Source organism: Protopterus annectens, chromosome 13.part0, assembly GCF_019279795.1.
Source record: "Protopterus annectens isolate FY-2018-M chromosome 13.part0, PAN1.0, whole genome shotgun sequence".
NCBI classification, from domain to species: domain Eukaryota; kingdom Metazoa; phylum Chordata; order Ceratodontiformes; family Protopteridae; genus Protopterus; species Protopterus annectens.
This window is the reverse complement of record NC_056747.1, coordinates 1198088804-1198113778: the sequence shown is the minus strand read 5'-3', so window position 1 is coordinate 1198113778 and position 24975 is coordinate 1198088804. Positions and strand designations below refer to the sequence as shown.

Genomic DNA, 24975 nt, shown 5'->3' with positions numbered 1-24975 from the left:
AGAGACCGACACACACACACACACACACACAGAGACCGACACACACACACAGAGACCGACACACACACACACACAGAGACCGACACACACACACACACACACACACAGAGACCGACACACACACACACACACAGAGACCGACACACACACACACACACACAGAGACCGACACACACACACACACACAGAGACCGACACACACACACACAGAGACCGACACACACACACACAGAGACCGACACACACACACACAGAGACCGACACACACACACACAGAGACCGACACACACACACACACAGAGACCGACACACACACACACAGAGACCGACACACACACACACAGAGACCGGCACACACACACACAGAGACCGGCACACACACACACACAGAGACCGGCACACACACACACACACACAGAGACCGGCACACACACACACACACACACACACACAGAGACCGGCACACACACACACACACACACACACACACACACACAGAGACCGGCACACACACACACAGAGACCGGCACACACACACACACAGAGACCGGCACACACACACACACACAGAGACCGGCACACACACACACACAGAGACCGGCACACACACACACAGAGACCGGCACACACACACACAGAGACCGGCACACACACACACACAGAGACCGGCACACACACACACACAGAGACTGGCACACACACACACACAGAGACTGGCACACACACACACACACACACACACACACACACACACACAGAGACACACACACACACACACACACACACACACACACACACACACACACAGACAGGCACACACACACACACACAGACACACACACAGAGACAGGCGCGCACACACAGAGACACAACACAGAGACACAACACAGAGACACAACACAGAGACACAACACAGATAGGCACACACAGATAGGCACACACAGATAGGCACACACAGATAGGCACACACAGATAGGCACACACAGATAGGCACACACAGATAGGCACACACAGATAGGCACACACAGATAGGCACACACACACAGAGACAGACACACACAGAGACAGGCATAAACACACACACACAGAGACAAGCATAAACACACACACACGCACAGACAGACAGGCACACACGCGCACAGACAGACAGGCACACACGCGCACAGACAGACAGGCACACACACACACAGTCAGGCACACACAGTCAGGCACACACAGTCAGGCACACACAGTCAGGCACACACACAGTCAGGCACACACACAGTCAGGCACACACACAGACACACAGTCAGGCACACACACAGACACACAGTCAGGCACACACACAGACACACAGTCAGGCACACACACAGACACACTGTCAGGCACACACAGACACACTGTCAGGCACACACAGACACACTGTCAGGCACACACAGACACACTGTCAGGCACACACAGACACACTGTCAGGCACACAGACACACTGTCTGGAACTCTGTTCATCTACATTATCCGACAAACCTTGGTCTGCATCCAGTAGCAACTGATCTTTCTGTATTCTTAAAGAGCATTTCTTAAACAGTGAACGTGTCATGTCCCCATTTAATCACATCACTCATATCCTACAGATCGATAAAACGTGAATCTTGTCACTTTTAAAACAGTGACCATATTATTCAGCCATTTCATTGGCTCAAATACCTTAAATGACATTTAAAACGTCCCCTTTCCTTCAGTTAATTCTCTAATTTACTATGTTAAAAGTTAATTTTTCAGGAGTAGGTGTCATGGCACATGTATATAAAACCTCATGTAATGTTATTTCTCTGTCAAGGTTTCTAAGCTTGTAAACAAATGAATACCTGGTTAGGCATGACACCACTACCTGAAATTATGCGATAACGTGTAATATTTGGTTTCACATTAACTCCTCCTTAACAGTCATAGGATCATAATGGTGACTGCTGAGCAGTTCACTTTACATATGTACTGAAGTGCTACTTGTTGAGGTACTTATTTGTACAGTTACAGTTTGCGCTGCCCACTGACCACAATATAGTGATAATATGCAAGGAACTTTACCTTTAGTACCATCCAGCTCTAGCCGTTTGTAAATTTTCTAGCAGGTACTTCTAATCAATAAAGTTTAAATTCTACAAGCACTCCATACAACAAAACCTGACTTGGACTTTCTCACAATGCCTCACGCATTTTTCACACCTCACTGTATAAAGTTGTCTTCTCACTTGAACAGTATCAGCAGCCAATTCATTTGCATATTTATTCAACATGGAAAATTGTTTTTACACACACACATTCCGACTTGGGTAATCTTCCTTTAGTGGCACAAATTCTGCAGAACTGGCAAAAAAACCTGGGCAAATGTCTGTTCTTATGCATACTTCAACACATACTGCACTTAAATGGAGGACAGGAGTCTAACCTCTGACATGGATACATATAGTTTATTTGCAACACGCCTTGCCTTTATTTCTCAGGTTTTGCCTTAACTAATTTACTTGCAATTTCAATTTTACATATTTATTTACTCTCAATTCTTTTATCTATGTCCTGGTAAGCTAATTTTCTCTGCACACACTGACACCTTTAAGGTTAGGTCAGTTTCTCTTAAAAGCCTGTCTCTGGTTTCATCATTTCTTATATACCATAAATTCCAGCTCACTAAATTCAGTCTTTTGCTCTACTTTTCAGAGGGCAAGAAAGCACAGAATTTCTTTAAGTTCTTGTACACAGCAGTCTAATAAATGGCAGATTCTTCCAGGACCGACAATGAGTTTTCTTGAAATGCTGTTAGTTTATCTTTGCCTTCAAGGAAAGAAAATATTAACACCTTATTGTTTCCTCTCAAGAAATGTTTATTAAATTCAGCACTTCATTCTTCTCCAGACTTAATCAGCTAATTCACTTGTAGTTGGAAATAAAACTAATTTCTGGATCTGAAGTTTCCAGTTTTCTCCAAAGTTTCCATAAAAAAATGCCAGGGATGTAGTTGAGCTACATTACTACTGAGAATTAAGCTTCAGTAGTTCAAAACTCTTACTCCTGGCCATACATTTACTTGACTAAGGCACTTATTTCCATGTCTTTTACATCACAATGTTCTTTCAATGAATTTAATAAACAACATTAAAACAAAGCAGATATAGTTTAACCTCCAGGAGGTTCACAGTCCAAACTGAGTACTCTAGGTGAAGTGTGCGGTACACAACACGGCTCTCACTGCAGTTACTTCACCAGCCTCAAACCTATACATCCATATATATGTAATATTGTCCTTAATTTCCCTACTGTCTCAGTTTTACACAAAAGTATTCCCTAGAGCAATAGCTGGCCTTAGGCATAGGCCAACTAGGCGGCCGCCTAGGGTGCCTCTCTAGCAGGGGTGCTTTTCCACTATTTATTTGGTGTAGGTAAACCAGGCTGGGGGCACCAGGTGGTGTGAGGGGGCGCCATGGAGCCCTTTTGCCTAGGGCACCACTTGACCTAAGGTCGGTCCTGTATACATTCATAATTCTTACTAGCACACCACTCTAACCAAATCATTAAAATAAAATAATCATGCTTTGCCTAGCTTTACCAGCCTAAGAACATATCGCACTCAAATCCCTCAGCTTTTTTTTCCCCTTTAAATGCAACATTCTAATAGAAAATCAAGACTACCACATACATTACAATTTATAACAGGTGCGGCTGCGGCACAAATGACCCTGGATCACTTAGTGATCTGGGTGCAGGAACAGCCAACCAATGATTACGGGGGGGAATAAGAGTCCAACATTATCATGCCCACGAAGGAGTCAGCGTGGTTTGCAGTTTTACTGACACCCCATGGAGTCCGAAAGGAGGAGATGCAGCAGCATGGGTAAAATTAGGGACATTTACACTAACCTGCATATGTAGAAGTCAAAATTTTACAGGTTGGTATTGCAGCCATCTCTACAAGCTGGTATGGGGATGAAAGAGGTTAGGGTAGATCACAAATGCTCCCATGGCTGCCTGGCTGATGGTCTCCTCCTCAAAAGGAGCTCCCAGACACTAACAAATGGATTCAAGAACTCTTGGCTCTCAAGTTCCATAGGGGAAGAAATGGGCCCAGAAAAACAAGCAATAATTGTATACAAGCACTAAAAAAGAAGATACAAAAATATCTAAATAAATGACTATTAACAATCACCTCTGAAAAATTACAAATTGGATTTCCCCATGTTTTTTTTTTTTAAGCTACATCTCATCTGACTATTCCTCCTTGCAAATGGTTATTTTGCTATATATCTATTACAACAACCCCACTCTATTCACAAAGCTCAGACACTGTCCACAACCCAATTACACAACATTGCAGCACTTCATGCCTACAGAAGTAGGTATTCATAATTTAAAAGCTTTTTTCCTCTAGTCAGTACTAACAGTCTCACGTTTCTTTCACATTATCACCTGTTTTTACACAAGTTACAAAATGGTATCACATATTATTTTTGCATTTCAGCTCATTTTAGGACACTGTGGCTGGTATTCAACACCAGAATTCTTATAACCTGACTTTTGTTTCGGGTTTATTTTTGGGCATTTACCCTTTATTGTATGTTTTTTATTAAGTTTGTTTATTATCATTGATATACCAGTATACTGTGTCTCTTTGGATTTTTTCATTATAATCTGGAGATATGCATGCAACTTGTTTACTGAACTATGTATTTTTCAATTACTTTTGCCTTGATTGTATTTTTCAATTACTTTTGCCTTGTCTGCATTTTTGACTTATCAGGAAGTGATGTCATATAGATGCCTTAGAGAACATTATATAAGATGATGACTAAGTGCTTTTTGCTGACTATACTACTGATGAAAGCCTTGCTGCTGAAACCGGTCTAGTTTCAGTTTTATTAAACTACTTTTGAACCTTCCTTGGTGCTGGCCTTTTTCTGATTTTGGGTCTAACAAGTGCTCTTGCCGTGCACCAGCCTAACTTGCTAGCTCCTATACACTACATTGATTTTCGCTTGTGCTGGCTGTTGGCGTTTGGGAGATGTACCATTCAGGTAGTCATCTTTTGTGGATTGCTTAGGATTTTCATCCTGGACATCGTTATTTTCGGATGCATGGCATCTACATCGCTTTCATTTTAAAGGTTTGACTTTTGGTCATCCTTTTTTGGTTTTGTTGGATTATCATGTTTATCTAAGTTAACAAGTGAGTATATTGGATGCATTAACGCTGTTGAGTTTATCGTTTGCGTTTACACGTGGTTGCAAGTGTTTTTTCCACCATCTTTCGGATTGGGATTTGTTTTTCAGGATCGTTGTGGTTTCCATACTGTTTTTGGACATATCAGGACTTCGAGGATCGATTTGGCCTTTTTGGACATTGTTTGGAACAACTTTTTAAGGGTCCAAATACATTTCAAACTTCATCTTTCCAGGTACTGTTCTTGACATCTATTTTTGGATTCATTTTCATTGGTAATTGTTTTACCATAATGAAGAAATTTTCTGTGACAATCATCTAACTGTCCGGATGGTGTTGTTAAGTCGTTTTTTCTTGAACACTGGACTTTAGAGAACTGTTGTAGCACAATATAACAGTGCCATTTTTTCAGGACTTTTCATGTATGTGTTCTTAGTTTATAACACGTGTATATTTCATATTATTTTGCCTAGTCGTTTTCTTTTTTATACTGGATTTCTGAGTACTGTTGTAGCACAATACAACATTGCTATTTTTTCAAGGACATTTCATGTATGGGTGCTCATTTTGTAATATGTGCATAATTTTATTTTATTTCATTTGATTATGATGAACTAGCCATTGTTATATACACTAGGTTGATACAATATTATTGCTTATATCTGTTCATTCCTATGTTCCTACTGGTTCATGTTTTGTTTCACATTTGAGTCAATATTGGTCACATATCTTGAGGGCTTTTGTTTTGTTTGCCCAGTGTTGCACTCAGGTCTTTTAGAATAATTGCTGGGTATACAGTGCTGACAATAATCATCTGTACATTTATACCTTTGATAACAATTTCATCTGAGGACTGTATTGAACAATTATTGATTTCTTAATATTGTTATCTGATTTAAATAAGGTGCATAAGTGTGTCTGGCTTAAATTCATTACATATTGGCATACTCCATATGGATTTAGCCACCTCTGAACAACTGTAGATTGTGCATTACTCAGAACATTGCATTTTAGACATTACAGGCCTTTGACTTTTTGGTCTGTATAGCATTTTTGCCTAGGTGCTAGGGTTAATTATTCCCCTATATATAGGGTTACATTTGCCATTTATTCTGGCTTCAACTTCTTTGTGACTCTGATTGTGATTTTCTGTTTTGGACTTATTCGTGATTTGCCAATTCAACCCTTAAGAATAAAAGAATCTTTTCAGGGTTCATTTTTATTTTTTTTTATATCTTCTTCCTCCGGTTCATTGCAACTTATTGTCATGGATCTCAGTAAATTGTTATCTGGTTTATGCTCCGACAAGGATGACTTAAAAATTTTTGGCATAGGAACTGAACATACAGAAAAGGTGGATTTGGTAATCTTGGATCCAGTTGACGGTTGTGAAAACTTATTCTTTCAATTAGGTAAACAAATTAAGATGCTTAGAACAAACATTTGGCACAGTAAATTGTTTAAAGCTTACCAAATACAGAAAAAATCCGCTAGAGGATTGAGATGTAAAATCCAACCACTAGTGGGCACACCGGATGAAACTCTGTTGAAAGATTGGCAACAAGCACAACAGGAGGCTGCCATGATTAGAGTTAACATTTTGGCCTCTTTCTATGAGAGAACAATACAGAGTAATATTATTGAAGTAGAAAACATGTAACAACCTGAAACGGTTTGAACATGAGGCTAGTTTTCAGGGTTGTCTTGGCAAATTATCTAAAGAAATCTATTTTGGAAAATAACCTTAAGAAAAAGAAATTGCACAAATTTGCCCGGGATAAGGAAGATTATGATAGGGGCAAACAATTTGATTCACAAAGGGGTGTGAGGTTTGCTCATGGTACCAAGAATGCTTCATTTATACGCAAAAAAAGACCAAGGTCTATTTTAAAAAGACTGGGCCTAGCTTTATTACCTCTGGTGAGGATTCTTGACTACTGATACTGAGACACCTAATATTGGTGATTCTCCAAATGCTAAAAGGGGTCGAAGGACTGAGGTCCCTTTAGGGGGAAAAACACAGGGCAGGAAGGAAATACAGAGGTCAAAAACTTAGAAGAGCTCTTCATGTCGATAGTGAAGTAAATCATTCATGTACTAATGTTTTAAATATTTCAAGTCATATTTTGACTGATGATCAATATTCCCTTCTTAATAAAGGCCTTGGTTTCATACCTGGTTTTTTCACTGATGAAAGTATTTTGGTTTCTGATACAATGGATTTTTGTAGGAAAATTAACTTGAAATTATTTTTTCAACAACAAGATCAAACTGACAATGCTCAAAGATCATCTGATTTTAGATTTCACAAATCTACATTTAACCCTCCCATGGATAAACATGTTGCTGTTTTCCAGCAGGCGGTTATAAAGGATATACACTTCAATTTGGGTTCTGTTGACACTATAAAGCATAACATGTCTAGGAAGGAACAAATAGCACTCACACAACTCAGAAACAATACGGATATTGTTATTATTTCTGCCGACAAAGGGGGTGCGGTGGTGGTGATGGATACTGAGCATTATGCGAATGAAGGTCTTAGACAACTTTCCAACCATCATCATTACATGAAGATGGAGATTGATCCGACTCCAGGTTTTGCCTTGGAAATTAATGAATTTTTGGAAAAGGCTGTAGAATCTGGAATTATCTCTGATAAAACCAAAACTCATTTGACGGTTAAGGATCCTAAAACAACAACTCTATCTACTTCCTAAGATTCATAAGTCCATTGATCAGCCACCAGGCAGACCGATTGTATCTGGCATTGGGTCACTCACTGAACCCTTGTCTGTTTTTCTAACTGAAAAATTGAAACCACTGTTAACATGTGTTAGAGCAAGAATCAAGGACACGACTGAATTTTTGCAGATAGTCTCCGAGTCTCAATTGGACCCTGAATGGCTTATGTGTACCCTTGATGTATCCTCGCTTTATACCAGCATCCCTCATTGGGCGGTATTAATGCCTTGGAATACTGGCTAAATAAATCCAATTTATACCGTCCTGGGATGAACAGCTTCTTGTTGTGTATGGCTGAACACATTCTAACTAAAAATGTATTGTATATGCAACAAAACTGCTATTGGCAACTACAGGGTACGGCTATGGGTGCATCCTTTGCACCCATCTATGCTGATCTTTTATGGGCTACATGGAAGATATGATTTTATATGACCCTTTGCACAACATATATCTACCTGAGATTGATATATGGAGAAGATACCTGGACGACTGTTGGCTTATATGGAAAGGAGGTGAGGAATACCTCCAGGAATTTATTCAACATTTGAATGGGAACATCTGGGGTATCAATTCACTGTGGAATATAATAGGAGTGCAATCAGTTATTTGGATGTCAATTTAATTCGACAGGAGGATAACACTCTTAGAACGTCCTACACAGAAAATTCTCACAATATAATACCCTTCTACATGCTGATAGTTTTCATCCAAACATATTATTCGAACATACCGAAATCACAGTTTGTGCGGATGAAAAGGATTTGTTCCTCAGTGGATGATCTTCAGAGTCATCAAATGGATCTAACCAAGAGATTTTTGTCCAGAGGTTATTCCACTCGTACTATTGAGTCAGCAGTCCAATTTAGTAATGCTAAATCCAGGGATTCTCTTCTCCAATACAATACTAAAACTCATAATGAGGAATCAGATGTATGTAGATTTGTCACCACTTATGGCAAGAATAGTGCCAATTTAGTAAATATTATTAATACTCACTGGAATATATTGAATTCTCATCCATTGTTGGAAGATTATCTGGGAGAACGATGTTATTTTTCCTATAGGAAAGGCAAAACTTTAGGGAATCTATTTTCACACTATAAAAAAAACCAGGGTCATGGATCACACTCCAACTCAAAGAACACTTACTGGAGATAAACTTTCAGGCATTTATCCATGTGGACATTGCAGTTTTGTAACTATATTTTCAAAACTACTTCTTTCACTAGTAGGAACACTGGACAAATATACGACATACAGTTTTTGGTAACTGCAGTTCAGACTGGATTATTTATCTTGCCACATGTACATGTCATGCATTTTATATTGGCCAAACGTCTAGACAGTTTCGTGTCAGGATCTCTGAACACCTTGGTGACATTAGAAACAGAAGATTAACTAATGCACTATATAGACATGTTATCAAACATCCCACTGCCAAATTTACATTCACCATCATTGATCATATCATAGGAATCGATCTTTTAAAACAGGTTGGCATGATATCCTAAATACCAAAGAAAAAGGTGGATCATTAAACTTGGGGGCTTTTCCCTCCTGGATTAAATGATAAATTATAATTTGTAATTAACCATCACTTGCATTACGATATGTACTTATTTCTTATCAGGTTGTATTGCTTAGGTTTTGCATTTCAGCTCATTTTAGGATACTGTGGCTGGTATTCAACACCAGAATTCTTATAACCTGACTTTTGTTTCGGGTTTATTTTTGGGCATTTACCCTTTATTGTATGTTTTTTATTAAGTTTGTTTATTATCATTGATATACCAGTATACTGTGTCTCTTTGGATTTTTTCATTATAATCTGGAGATATGCATGCAACTTAGGCAAACTTTTTGTTTACTGAACTATGTATTTTTCAATTACTTTTGCCTTGTATTTTTCAATTACTTTTGCCTTGTCTGCATTTTTGACTCATCAGGAAGTGATGTCATATAGATGCCTTACAGAACATTATATAAGATGATGACTAAGTGCTTTTTGCTGACTATACTACTGATGAAAGCCTTGCTGCTGAAACCGGTCTAGTTTCAGTTTTATTAAACTACTTTTGAACCTTCCTTGGTGCTGGCCTTTTTTCTGATTTTGGGTCTAACAAGTGCTCTTGCCGTGCACCAGCCTAACTTGCTAGCTCCTATACACTACATCACATATTATCCAGTGCCCTGATGTCAGTCAATAACAGTTCATAAAAAACATACTTGCACCTAAAGATCCCAATACCCCTGTGGTCTTGCTCCATCATATACTTGCCTGCATATTTTACAACTTCATTTTCTAAACAATGGTCCCTCTACTCTTCACCATTCCTATCAACATTTTTAAGGCTCCAAAATACAGCTCTTATAAAATCAGTGAAACGTTCCCTGCCAGCTTTCTTATTCCTTCGCCTACATTCAATCCCCATTTTTTCATCCTGAACACAGTATTAGAAACGCACACAATTTTTAGTTTAAGACCAAACTTGTTACATTACTGGAGTTACTAAAACTAAGCCACACGGCTTACCTCCACTTCAGCCATAAAAGCATCCAGGGGATCTTCTTCACTGTCAGACTCCTCTGTCCCTTTAGAGTGAAACTGCTTACGAGTTGGAGAATTTTCAGCAGGAATGTATGGCAAGTCAACATTGGAAGAGTCATCATCATCATCCTCAAAGTAACTAAACATAAAAAGGACAGGCATTCAATTTTTATTCCATTATAAAAGATATCAGCAAGTTATACATGCTCAATATGAAACTTAAAAATAGTGCACCAACACAAATTATGCCAGTTTGCAAAGAAATAACCAGGTTCTAAAAACTCACATGGCAACAATTCCCACTGTAGCCAACAAGTAAGGTACTAAAATAACACACTGTACCAGTGCTTAAAATGTTTTAAATAGAAAACTACATGTACAGTATAGCAAACACTCCTTGCTTCACATGAATGACAGAGTCAAAAGTCAAATACACAGAACAGAAACATTTGAGCAGTTTTATATACCAATTTAAGATTTAAGTCACCAAACTTTTGCATAAAACTCTCTACTGAATGAAGAGGGAGAGCTGGTATGAAGGAAAAAATACAGTTGTGTACACTTACCATAAATGTAGATGTTACGAGTGTATTCACTGTTGCAGTCATTACATTTGGATTATCTGCTTGCAGGTAGCCCTCAGTCGGCCTGATTAACAAAGTCTTGGGTCCTGCGTCGGTTGCTGTCCCTTCTTCCATGACGTCAGGGGTATAAAACATACAGTAGACACCATTAAATCAGTTTTTCTTGCCCCAGATGTCAGGTGCCGCCCTAACGGGGAGCAATTAAATATAAACATACAATGATATACCTCCAACATAAAAGCAAATACACCAAAAAGGCTTTTAAGCATAGTAAGGGAAAGTAGAGGTATAGCCAAAAGAAGTTAGGGGGTTAGAGGGTGGGTAACCGGGACTGCAACAGTGAATACACCAACATCTTTATTTATGGTAAGTGTACACAACTGTACTATGTTCTTAGTGTTTCATTGCTGCAGTCAATACATTTGGGTAGATTCCCAAAGTTATGGTTGGGAGGAGGAATTTAGAAAGCATTAGGACCAGCTATAAGGCCCCTGCAAGGCTGCAGTGGCAAAGCCAGCTCTGAATTTAGAGAAAATTGGCAAATCATCATGCTTGGTGAACTCTAGGTAGCAGATTCTAAGATGTCCCTGGTAGGGACGCCACTGAGAAAGGCTGTAGAGGTAGATGCAGCCCTGGGGGATAGGTTTCCCATGGTGCTTACAGCCGAAATGAATGCAATGGCTTATCTATTTAGAAATGGTTTGCTTTGAAATGGCCTTCCCCTCTGCCCCTGTAGCAAATGCTACCAGCAGTTGTTCAGATTTCATTTGAGGTTTAGTCCTGTCCAAGAAGAATATACGTTGTCTGTGCACATCTAAGGAATGCAGTATCCATTCTCCTTTGTTCTGTGGATTGGGAAAGAAGGTTGGCAAATGAATAGACTGATTAAGAGCCACACTGGATACCACCTTGGGCATGAAGGATGGATTGGTTCTGAGGGACACCCTGTCCGAATGAAAGGCTCCACTGCCATAAGGGCCTGCAATTCAGATACCCTTCTAGCTGAAGTGATTGCCAAAAGGAAAGCCGTTTTCCAAGAAAGAAATTTTAAGCCTGCAGTAGCAGCTGGCTCGAAAGGAGGTAGAGTGAGTTTCTCTACAACAAAGTGAAGGTCCCAGGCTGGGGTTGGAGCTCTCCTAGGTGGTCTCAAATTTTTGGTCCCTCTGAGGAACTGCTTGAGCAGTGGATAAGAGAAGAGGGGAGGTTCTGTGTTATAATGAGCTGAAATGGCCGAGGCATGGATTTTAATGGAGGAAAAAGACAGGCCCTTGTGAAGCATCTGAGTTAAGTATTGTAAAATCTGAGGTAAATTGGGCGCTGCTGTGCTCATCCGTTTAGATTGGTTCCAGGCACAGAATTTTTTCCATTTTTCAACATAATTTTTTCCATTTTTCAACATAATATTTTCTAGTACTAGGCCTCCTTGCCTCTAAAATATCCATCACAGGTTTACTGAGGGATGGTAGAGGAGAGATTATGTAATTAGCCAGGCTGCAAGGTTCAGTGTTACAAGCTGAGGGTGCAGAATCTGGTTCTCCTGCTGAGACAACAGGGAAGGAGTCTGAGGCAGGTGCCATGGGGATAACCGTGACACACTGCGCAGGAGGGGGTACCAGTGTTGGTGTGGCCAGTCTGGAGCAATCAAAATCATCCTTGGTTTGTCCTGTTTGATTTTTAGTAGTAATCTGGAGAGCAGAAGCAGAAGTGGGAAGGCACAGACTGATCGTTTTTTCCAGCTGAAGGATAGAGCATCCACTTTCCAAGCTTGCTTGGGGGGGGGGGGGGGGGGGGAGTCCTTGTGCAAAATGTGTCCAATTGGTAGTTCTGGGGAGAAGCAAACAGGTCTATATCTGGGCTCCTCCATTTGTTTGTCAACATGTTGAAAAGCCTTGGTTCCAGTTTCCACTCGTGTGGGTCCATGCGATTTCTGCTTAGTCCGTCTGCCAGTGTATTTAATTTTCCTGGCAGGAATTGAGCTTGTAGGTGCACTTGGTAGCTCAAGGCCGTGTTCCATAATGCCATGGCTAGTCTGCAGAGGGGGCAAGAATGTGTACCCCCCCTGCTTATGCACCACATAACAGTGGTGCTGTGCTGTCCGTCTTTACCATAAGTTGTCCTGGAAGAATGTGGTCCTTGAAGGCTGTCAGAGCATTCTGTACAGCCAACATTTCTTTTTGATTGATATGCAGGTGCATTTGACTTGGGTTCCATTTGCCCTGAACGCATTTCCCTGCCAGGTGAGCCCCCCCATGCATAGTCCGATGCATCTGTTAGGGTTTGGGCAGAAGGGGGTGGTGTGACAGGTAGTCCCTTGTTTTGGTGGCAGGCCTCTGCCCACCAAAGGAATTCTAGGCGTAGGTAAGGTATGATAGGAATCATTGCTTCTAGATCCCAAGAATGTGGACACCACAGCTTTTTAGATAGCACTGTAATTTCCTCATATACAGTCTTGCATATGGAATTAGAAGAATGCAGGAGGCCATGAACCACAAGGATTGCAGTATTTGTCTTGCAGATAGCAGGGCTATTGTGGCCACTTGTTTGAAGTAGGTTGTCAAATGAATTTGTTACTCTGGCGTGAGGTAAGCCATCTGGGAAGTTGTATTAAAGATTGCTACCAGGAATATTATTTGCTGACAAGGTACCAGGTGTGATTTTCTTGTTTATGGTGTACCACAGACAAGTTAGAACCCACTGTACAAAGGCCGGATGATTCAAAAGTATGTCCTGGCTTTCTGCCTGAATTAGACAATTGTCCAGGTATGGGTATATTTGAATATTTCTTTGCCTGCAAAATGCAAGAACTGGAGCTAGGCACTTTGTGAATACCCTGGGCGCAGTAGATAAGCCAAAGGGTAGTGCAGAGAACTGACAGTGCGTGTAGCCTGCTTTTAAGCGTAGGTATCTTCTGCAAGATTCCCTGACTGGGATATGCAGGTATGCTTCTTTTAACTAATTAACCCAGAGTACCTTCTCATGGCGCCTCTGTGCTTAACACAGAGCGCGCCATGAGAAGACATTAATTTGAAGCTGTTATCCCAGAGTGCCTTCCACAAGCGTGAGAAACTGGCATCCCGATTTGTAGCTGAACTTAATGTAAAACATGCTGAAATGGTAACTGAAATGTGTAAATTACCTTATATAGTTATCATTCAGCATGTTTTTACATTAAGGTCACATTAAAGATATTTTAGAAAATCCTGTTTAAAAGTTATTGATAAAGCAAGTGGTGGCAGCCAATCGGATTCTTGCAATCCAAGTCACACCCCCAACAGTAACATCAGATCTGCATAGCCACAGTGAAGTATTTCTTTGAACGTCTTATCTGTATATGTAGGAACACTTTTTTTATAAAACATTAGTATTTTTAGCTTTAAAGGTTGACTAAATAAGTCAGTCAGTGTAGGTCAGTGTCTGTGACATCATTGGGATGAAATAAGAGATTAAAAGTGCATTTTTTTAAGAAGTAAAAGTCCGTAATTGTAGCCGTTAATCATTAAAATTCAATCCACCCCATTTTCTCCCAATTGTTTATTATAGTATAATAAACCACAAGATATACAGCAGCAAACGTACAGTAAAACCTGTACAGCGAGTAGCTGATAAAAGAAAAATACAGCTCAAATGAATACATGTATAAAAACCTACAAAACATAGGGACGGATTTTAAGTATTGCTAATATAAACTTAGAAAGTTGGTACAATGATATGATTTGTGTTACCGTGCATTTGCTATGAAGTCTGAAATGCAAATGCGTGTCATTCTGTAGTGATTTCAGTCCTCGCTGATTTGCCAGAGAACTAGAAATGTTATGAGAAATACGCCAAAAATGTGATGCAAAAATATTGACAGTCGACAGCTATGAATGGGTTATTTTGTGCAGAATGTAACAAACTGTGCCAGTCATATTTATGCCCATTTAAAGAAATCTGCAGTTATTACACAAAACAAACCCAAGTCACTCCAAAGCATTCATTTGTTATGTAGGAAGTATAAACATCTTAGCGGTACCCCTTGAACGATGCCATGTAGAACTGGTGGTATCAATCAGATATGGACTGAAAATAAAAATATGCAACCCCACCTAGCCATACACTGAAGTACCCCATATTTAAATTAAAAAAACAAACAAGTTGAATATGCTCGGTTTTTCCCTCTGGCTCGCAAAGAGAGCAGAGACGATGCAAGGCAAGTGATCACAGGAAACCAGATTGTGTTGCTGTGTGTGACCTAGAACTTCATCCCGTTTGTCTACTGCACTGCTTATCTGCTAAACTTTGTAACATGCTGCGGATCACATTTTGCCGATGCGCTACACAGATGAATCTCACACAGCTGAGGACTTTATTTGGTATGGTGGCAACCACTGTAGAATTCAGAATTCTACCCGTTGTACGCAACTGTGAAATATAATAAAGGCGGCGTGAAGTAATTGTGGAAGGACAGTACAGTTTTGTACCTACCATAAATGTAGATGTTCGAAGATCCACATTGCTGCAGTCCTTACACTTGGGTAGTCCGCTGTCCTCGGTCGGCCCGAATATCAAAGTATAAGGCTGACGTCGGTCAAGGCATATTTGACTGACATCAGGACGTCAGGGTACAAATGCGCATGACCGACGTCATATCCTCAGTCTTTTCTTGCCCCAGATGTCAGAAGACCCTAAAAATAAAGGTCAAAAACCAAAAGACAGCAAACCAACAACCAACCATCCTAGCACTAAAAATATGTACAATATATACAATAGACAATATACACCCAATTGACCACCCAACCCACACAACCGCCTCTAACAACAGAGGGGAAGGAGGGTAGAATTGACTGCAGCAATGTGGATCTTGAACATCTACATTTATGGTAGGTACAAAACTGTACTATGTTCTTCATCTCACATTGCTGCAGTCCTTACACTTGGGTAGAATCCCAAAGCAGAGGAAAGGGAGGATGGCCAAATCATAAGGAAGCAGGAGCTGCTAAAATGCCCTGCAAAACAGCAGTGGCAAAACCAGCCCTGGATTTAGAGTAAAGTGGTAGGTGATAATGCCTGGAAAAAGTATGCACTGAACTCCAAGTAGCTGCCTCCAAAATATCCTTAGTTGCCACCCCTCTCAAAAGGCTGTTGAAGTGGCAGTAGCCCTAGTGGAATGAGGCCTAATCCCAGCTGGAACTTCCTTGCCATGATGGGAATAACAGAAAGCAATGCAAAACCCAATCCACTTAGAAATAGTTTGTTTTGACACAGGCTTGCCCTGAGAACTCAAAGCAAAAGAAACAAATAACTGCTGAGACTGCCTGAACCCTTTAGTTCTGTCCAAATAATAACGCAACTGCCTGTGTACATCTAAAGTGTGCAAAATCTTTTCCCCTTTATTTTGGGGATTTGCATAAAAGGTAGGCAAATGAATAGTTTGGTTTAAAGCCACACTAGAAACCACTTTAGGCATAAAGGAAGGATTAGTACGTAAAGATACCCTATCCTTATGGAAAATTAAGAAAGGCTCAACTGCCATAAGGGCCTGCAACTCAGAAACCCTTCTTGCAGAGGTAATAGCCAACAAAAAGCAGTCTTCCATGATAAAAACTTTAATTCAGCAGTAGCTGCAGGCTCAAAAGGTTGTAGAGTGAGTTTCTCCAACACAAAATTGAGATCCAAAGCAGGAGTAGGAGCTCTTCGTGGGGGTCTTATATTCTTTGCCCCTCTAAGAAATTGCTTGAACAAAGGATGAGAAAACAATGGTGGGTCACAATCATAGTGAGCCGAAATTGCTGCAGCATGAACTTTAATAGAAGAGAAGGACAAACCTTTGTCCAGTAACTCAGTAAGATATTGAAGAGCCACACTTAAATTAGGCCCAGAAACATCAAAATCCTTTGCTGCACTCCAAAATAAAAATCTCTTCCATTTGTCTGCGTACACTTTCCTTGTACTAGGCCTTCTGGCTTCCAAAATAACATTCAAAACTTGTTGTGGAAGTGGAGGCCCACAATGGTTCAAAACAGAATATGCCAGGCAGTTAGGTGCAGAGAGTGAAGCTTGACGTTGAGCAAATGACTGTCCTCCTGAGACAACAGGTGTGGAATTGAAGGCAAAGGCCATGGAGGCTTCCGTACCAGGCTCCTCAGTAATGGGTACCAATGCTGTCGAGGCCAATCTGGAGCTATCAAAATCATCCTTGGCTTGTCTTGTCTGGCCTTTAGTAGTACCTTTGGGAGGAGAGGCAGAGGCGGAAAGGCATACACATGAAGATTGCTCCAATTGAAAGAAAGAGCATCCACTTTCCAAGCTGTGGGATGAAACCTTTTGTGCAAAACTTTGGCAGCTGGTGGTTTAGAGGGGAAGCGAACAGATCTATGTCTGGAGTTCCCCATGACACTGTCAATTTCGAAATACATGAGGATCCAATTTCCACTCGTGGGGATCCATAATTTGTCTGCTCAACACATCTGCTAAGGAGTTCTGTGCTCCGGCAGAAACCTTGCCTGAAGATTTAGCTGTAAACTGAGAGCAGTCTCCCACAAAATCATTGCTTGCCTGCATAGAGGATAAGAATGTGTTCCGCCTTGCTTGTTGATGTACCACATGACAGTTGTGTTGTCTGTTAGAATCAACACCTGCCCTGGAAGAAGTAAATCCTTGAAGGCTATTAATGCAAACTGGACTGCTAACATCTCTTTCAAGTTGATATGTAGATGTTGTAGTCTGGCAGGCCACTTGTCTTGTATCCACTTTCCATTCAGATGAGCTCCCAAAGCTTTGTCTGAGGCATCTGTCGTTAGAATCTGACTCGCCTCTGGCCGGGTCACAGAGAGTCCCTTGTTTAGGTGACATTCCTGAGCCCACCACAAAAATTCCTTTTGAATGCAAGGTATTATTTGAATGACAGTGTCCAAATCCTGGCAGTGCTGTGTCCATACATTTTTGAGATACCATTGTAGCTTCCTCATATGCAGTTTGGCATTGGGAAGCACCAGAATACAAGATGCCATGAACCCTAAGGCTTGAAGGACTGTCCTTGCAGTCAGCCCGGACTGGTGAGACAACTGATGAAAGTAAAGGGAAAGAGTCTTTTGTTTGTCCGGGGTCAAAAAGGCCATCTGGGATGCTGTATTCAGTCTCACACCCAGAAAGCACATGTCTTGAGAGGGTACTAGAATGGACTTTATTTCGTTCACAGAATACCCCAGGCATCTTAGCACTGCTATCACATAACCCAAATGATGAAGAAGCTCGTCCCTTTCTTGAGCCAGAATCAGGCAATCGTCCAAATATGGATAAATCTGTATTCCTTTTAACCAGAGGAAAGCTATCACTGGAGCCAGAACCTTCGTGAACACTCTGGGCGCAGTAGATAAGCCAAAGGGCAATGCAGAGAACTGATAATGAGAAGTCCCAGCTCGAAAACGCAGATACTTCCTGCAACTGAGTCTGATAGGAACATGAAGATAAGCCTCCTTGAGATCTAAAGTTACCATCCAATGATCTTTGCCCAGCAGAGGTAAAAGCTGCTGTAACGTCAACATTTTGAACTTGGGAATGTCCAGATAAGTGTTGAGGATAGATAAGTCCAAAATTGGTCTCCACGTGTTCCCTTTCTTTGGTACTAGGAACAGGCGAGAATAAAATCCTAGGCCCACTTCTGGCATAGGGACCGGCTGAATGGCCCCTATTTGGAGTAACAGAGAAATTTGCTTGTGAGCCTCTATTCTTTGTGGAGGAGGAACGTCTGGCATGCCTTTGAAAGGAGGCAAGGTATGGAAATAAAACCGGTAACCGTGGTGTATGATATCCAATACCCATCTCTCTTGCGTAATTAAACTCCTATTTTCTTTGTAAAGTGCCAATCTTCCTCCCAAAGGTGCTGCCAGACGAAGGCTCTGGCAGCTGAAAAGGTAGGTCATTGGGTCTGTTTACGAAAGGACTGACCCCTGCCCTCACCTGAAGACTGTGCAGGAGAACTCCCAGTTCTAGGCCTGAAAGAGCCCTGAGCTCTGCCCCTGCCACGTCTAGATCTACCCCTAGACTGGGAATCATAAGAAGGATACATCCACCCCTTAGTAGGCCAATTTCTACTAAACTTTGGCGGCTGAACCTGCAAAAAATCTTTAACAGTCTGCATAGACTTAGCCTTGTCTTCCATTTTCTTTAAGACTGTCTCAACAGGAGAACCAAACAACACATCAGATTGTAAAGGAGCATCTAAAATCCGTGATTTAACATGGTCAGATAAATTCTGATCCCTCAGCCAGGCGTGCCTGCGAAGAACTGACCCAGTGGCAGCCACCCTAGACGAGGCCTGTACAGCATCAAAACCACATTGCAAAGAATGCTTACCCACCTGTTCAGAAACATGTACTAAATCTTGCAACTCTTTACAATCAATACCTTCCGCCAGAGCATCAACCTTAGACTTCAATTGTGAAAGGAGATAGTTTTGGTATTTTAACATGTGAAACTGGCAATTCAAAGCCCTCATAGCTAGAGTGGAAGAAGTATAAACTTTCTTACCCCATCTATCCAAAGCCTTGGCCTCTTTGTCTGAGGGAACCGGATTCTTGACAACAGAAGCCTTAACACCTTTAGGCCCCTGACTAACAGTTTCTGGGTCTGCCCTAGGACTCTTAAAAGATACTTATGAGCTTCAGGCACCCTGTAATATCTATCCGGTTTAACAGGAGCAGGAGGCAAAGAATCAGGATTAAGAGAAGCCTCTGCAAAAACATCTTCCACCACATCTAAAACAGGAGGTATAGCCAAAGGCCTATGCTGGGGTAGAAACAAAAATTCTCTAAGCCTTTTCCTGGAATCAGAGAAGTCCTGACCTTCCCACTTAAAATGCTCCCTCATAGAATGAAGAGTTTCTGAAAAAGAAAAATCCTCAGGAGGAGAAGCAGAAGGAGTAGAATCATCCACATCAGAATCAGAATAAGGAGAATACTCCTGCAAGTCTTCAGCCAAGACTCTGAAACATCCAAGCCTGCTCAAAACTCCCAGGCTCAGGCTCCACCCTAGGTCTCTTATCAGGAGGGGGCAAAGAACCCCTAATCAAAGAAATCAAATCTTCTGCCATTTTAAGCATATGCTTCTTGGGCACAGTTCCAGAAGAACTAGGGGTGACACCAACTGAAGCTGAACCTGGCCTGCCTCTGGGAGAAGCCTTGGAAACAGAAGGAGAGGGCCTAGCCACCCTAGGAAGGGAGGGGAGTATAGTAACCTGAGAAGCCCCTTCAGCCTGACCCGCCTCCTGAGAGGCCACATCTTGCAATAATAAAGTCTCTCCCTGAGAACCCAAAGAAACCTCCGGTGGAGCCACCGCTCCACCGACACCTCTAAAGAACCGCGTCCGTACAGACTGTTCTTCTAGCCTAGGCTTAACTGCTTTGTCCTTGCGCTTCTTGAAGCGGGCCGGAGCATCCGACGGCATTTTATAATTGCACCGCTTCCCAAAGACTAACCTGGCACAATCCAACCTTCTCTTTATAGTGCGTTATTGAATCTAGCACAAGAGCGACAGCCAACAACGCCGTGCTCAGGCCCTAAGCAAGGAATACACAAAGTATGATAATCTCTATGCGGTATCTGTTTCCCACAAGAAATGCAATTATTGACTTTTCTGACATCCGTAAATCACTGAGGCAAGAAAAACTAAAATATTCCCAACGGGTACTTAGCCAACTTTGAACTCTGTCTGAAACTTCGAAATCGAAAAATCTCAGAACGCCAACCGGCACTTGCAATGCTGCTTCTGCATCGGACCATGCGGCAAAAAAGACTGAGGATATGACGTCGGTCATGCGCATTTGTACCCTGACGTCCTGATGTCAGTCAAATGCGCCTTGACCGACGTCAGCCTTATACTTTGATATTCGGGCCGACCGAGGACAGCGGACTACCCAAGTGTAAGGACTGCAGCAATGTGAGATGAAGAACATCTGTGCATCTCTTGCTTGAACATAGTGATAATGGAAAGATCACACTTCATATTTGCTGTATATACAGCGTTCCTTTTTAATACGGGCCATGGAAGTAATGGATATATGAAGCAAGTACAGTTAATTAGAAATACATCATAGTTTAGTTCAGTAAATTCAGACTTCCTGTATCCTGTACAGATAAATGTCATGTTGTCATTTTAAATCAGGAATATCCATTTATTATTTTGATTTGGACTTAGAGTACCGCACCCACAGACTCAAAACACATGTTTAAAACATCATGGCATGATGTTTCCTACACTTTAACAGCACTCTGGGATTACAGGATTTTAAATATTTTTATATGTAATTCCAGACTCTGACCACCTGGAGGCTGGCATATTGACGTGGTTTGGATAAATCAGGTTGCCATTCAGTATCCCAGAAATCATTTTTGTCTCAAAAATGTTACATCATGCAGGCCTCCATTTGCCTAAAGTTCCTGTCATTTCATAGATGTTGCATGCGTACAAAGTACTCAGTCAATTAGAACAGTGCAACATTCCCTGCTGATGGATGACTACTTAAAACAGAAACAGTGCAAATGCCACAGAACACACTCAAAGTGCGGTTTACTGCTGCCTTTTTTTTCTAATTTAGTTTAAATGGCACTAATTTGAGACAATGAATTCCAGTCCATTTACTTCTCCCCTCCCCCATAACACTTAGCTTCCCTAGCTGTCAAAGTCCTGAGGGTAATTTGACCTGGTAATTCCATTGATTGGCAGATCTCAGCAGGGTGCTTGACTCACGTAATTTAATCTTTGCTCTAGCATTTCCTTTGTTAGAGGGGACATTTTTTTGCTGCACTACAGCCACGGCCTTACTTGACTGCAATCACATCCAGTAAGGTCTTGCACCAAGGAGCTAAAGAATAAAACATTTATACTATTAACCTGTTTAGATCTTTATTAATTTAAGTGTTAAGGTATCACTTCATGCTTCCACCTTGTTAAAAATTGAGATTTACATGTGCAGTGTGTGCTGGTATGCAGTGTTTGCCTTCATATGTTTTTACTCCACTGGCTGGTTTGCAAAAAAAAAAACCTTTTGCAGTGTCCCTGGATTTGTCTTTGTGCATACAAACAACATTGCTATATTTTCCCCTTCCTTTTTCTTGTGTCCAGAAGTCACTTATAACAAAGTAAATTTATTGATTTTTTTTTAAATAAAGGACATCAAGGTTAACTTGCCTTGCATCAGATAATGGATGCCACTGCAAAGAATCACTGTTGAAATATTTGTGCATGGACAAAATCCCTTACTAAATCTGCCAGCCTCCAGTTCAATTGGTGCTATGGCTTTAATATACTGGTGTGTTTGCTCATGCCTTTCAAATATCTCCACCAATACATACCAGTTTTGCAGTGTAGTAACCACCCGGCATGCCCATACACCTTTAGCCATCAATATGCAGCTACTCCTTTTCATGAGAGTATGTGAATTCATTTTCAGACTTAAGGTGTGGAAGCTGCACTGAATAATTCTAGGTGCTCGTTCAGGTTTCACATGGTGCTTGCTTAGAGCTACTCATAGGTTCATACTAGGCTATCTGCCCTAGGGCATTTATAAGCCTAGTCAGAGTGTGTTTGGCTTTTGCCACCCATTTTAAATTAATTTTGCTATGCCCTTTTTCGAGGTTAGTATACTGTGCCTCTGTCTAACAGTGACACAGAAGTGATAACCGGGGTAAACCTACCATCTCCCATCCACTCAAGATTCCTCTTGAAGAGAGTCTGAGGGACTCTGCCTAACCTGGACTGGGATTTTATTCCAGAGTGAAGGGAGCCTCTGGGTTATGAATCTGTCCCTCCAGCATGTCCTATTTATTTCAGGGCTGAGGTTCAAGTTTCTCAAGCGCGTAGCTAGATGGGATTTGGATTTTCTGATGTGCAGCATGTCCATTAATTCCGGGTTGGACATGGCTTTATACGTCCGGCACAGATCACCTCTGAGCAGGCGGTATGCCACTGAGTAGAGCTGGAGTTTCTTTAACCGGGCAGCATATGGCATCTGTTTGAGCCCTTTGATCCTCTTGGTGAGGTACTTTTGGGGTCTTTCCAGTTGCGGCAGGTGTCTGGTAAGGTACATCCCAAAAGGGGCATTGTACTCAATTATGTGCCTGATGAGGGATGAGTAAAGAGGCACGATGACCTCCCCTGATCTAGATGCGAATTCCTTCACGATTAGGTGGGCTATAAAAAAATGTTTTTCTAACCACTTTGGCCACGTGGTTGTGAAATGAGAGACTGCTATCAACTTGGGTCCCCAGGTCCCCAATTACTTCTTCCGTACTTAATGGATTACCACCTATGTGGTAATTTGTGGGCACTTTATTTTTGCCAAAGGGGATGGCTATACACTTTTTGGCGTTTAGCTTGAGGCCATGGCTCTGTCACCAGTTGTCTGTTTCTATGAGGCCCTTTTGTAGGATGCTTGTGTCGGCTGAGAGTCTATTATGGCACCCAGTTTGCAGTCATCTGCGAACTTGGTCAGCCACAGTCCTTCCATGTTAGCCTGTACCTCTGAGAAATATATACCGAACTAGAGAAGTCCCAAAACTGAGCCTTGTGGGATGCCACTTGTAACTGGTTTGGAGTCTGACATGGCTCCAGCAATTCTAACCATGTGGGTTCTATCCTTGAGCCAGTTTGCAACCCATCTAGTGACATAGGGGTTTATATTTAAGCTGGTGAGCTTATCTATAATGCCCAAGTGGGGTATTGTATCTAAGGCTTTTGCAAGGTCCAGATAGGCTGTGTGGAACACCTTCCCCTCGTCAATGTCCTTGGTGACTGTTTCAAAGAAATCGACCAGGTTTAAGAGGCAGGATCTGCCCTTAAAGCCGAACTGGGTAGGATCCAGTGTCTGTAGGTCCCCAATATCTTTATTTATGAGGTCCATGATGATCCCTTCCATAGCTTTGCAGACCAAGCTAGTCAAGCTTATGGGGAGATAGTTTCCAGGATCCGTTAAGGCACCACCTTTGTGGAGAGGGACCACTGTTGCTGTACGCCACTCTTTGGGTACATATCCTGCAGTAAGGCTGTACGCCACTCTTTGGGTACATATCCTGCAGTAAGGCTGAGATTGAACAGTAGTTTTATGTTTGGGTTTAGTTCTTCTTGGAGTTCATGTAGGACGCAGCCCGGGACACCGTCTGGTCCCACTGATGCTGTGTTTTTTTGCTTTGGAGAGGGCGGCTCTTACCTGAGCATTTGAGATGTCAGGGGGAGAGCACTCTGCTGGGATAGATATTTGCTCTTTTGGTGGGGAAGGGGGGGGGGAGTTTGTGCTGAACCTGTCAGCTAGGATGTTGGCAATGTCTGTGGGTTTGGTGTATTTTTTGTCATTTTGGACCAATTCTGAGCATATCTGGGAATTCCCACCCAGGTTCCTAACGTAACTAAAAGAAAGCCTTGCGATTATCCTTAGTGTCCTGTGCAATTTTTCTCTCGAAGCTGGCCTTAGACGATTTTATGAGTGCCCGTAGTTTTTTGCTAATAGTAATCAGAGATGCCTTCCCTTTTTGGGATTTTGCTCTATCATGTAGTAGCTTCCTCCTTCTATTGTATAGTTTGTTTATGGCTGGGGTCCACCAGACAGGATGCCCAACTTTGGAGGACTGGGTCTTGGTTTTATTTGGGATTGCATGATCCATGCATTCCTGAAGGTGTTCATAGAATGCGTTTATAAAGGATTCTGCGGTCTGGGCTGTATTTTCCACAGGCCCGGGGGCTTTGAAGGATTCCACCTCAGTTTTGAGGAGTGTGAAATTTGCTTTAGAGAAGTTTATCGCTGTGGTTTTCTGGGCAGGGGCTGGGGTCGGGGGGTGAATATCTAGTGAGATTAGTTTATGGTCTGATCTTACCAGTGAGGGATACACTTCTGGTCTGGAGCATAGAGTCCCCATGCTGGTGATGATCAGGTCCAG

General features: G+C 41.6%; 1 protein-coding gene across 1 annotated transcript in view; it reads right to left on the bottom strand.

Annotated features, from left to right (window-relative positions):
- The window catches only part of DDX42 (DEAD-box helicase 42), a 991771-nt gene that overhangs the window by 902483 nt on the left and 64313 nt on the right, over positions 1-24975 (bottom strand). The window contains exon 3 of the mRNA XM_044054957.1: positions 10469-10622. Coding sequence (XP_043910892.1) covers positions 10469-10622 — 154 coding nt within the window. The remainder of the gene's footprint in view (positions 1-10468; positions 10623-24975) is intronic.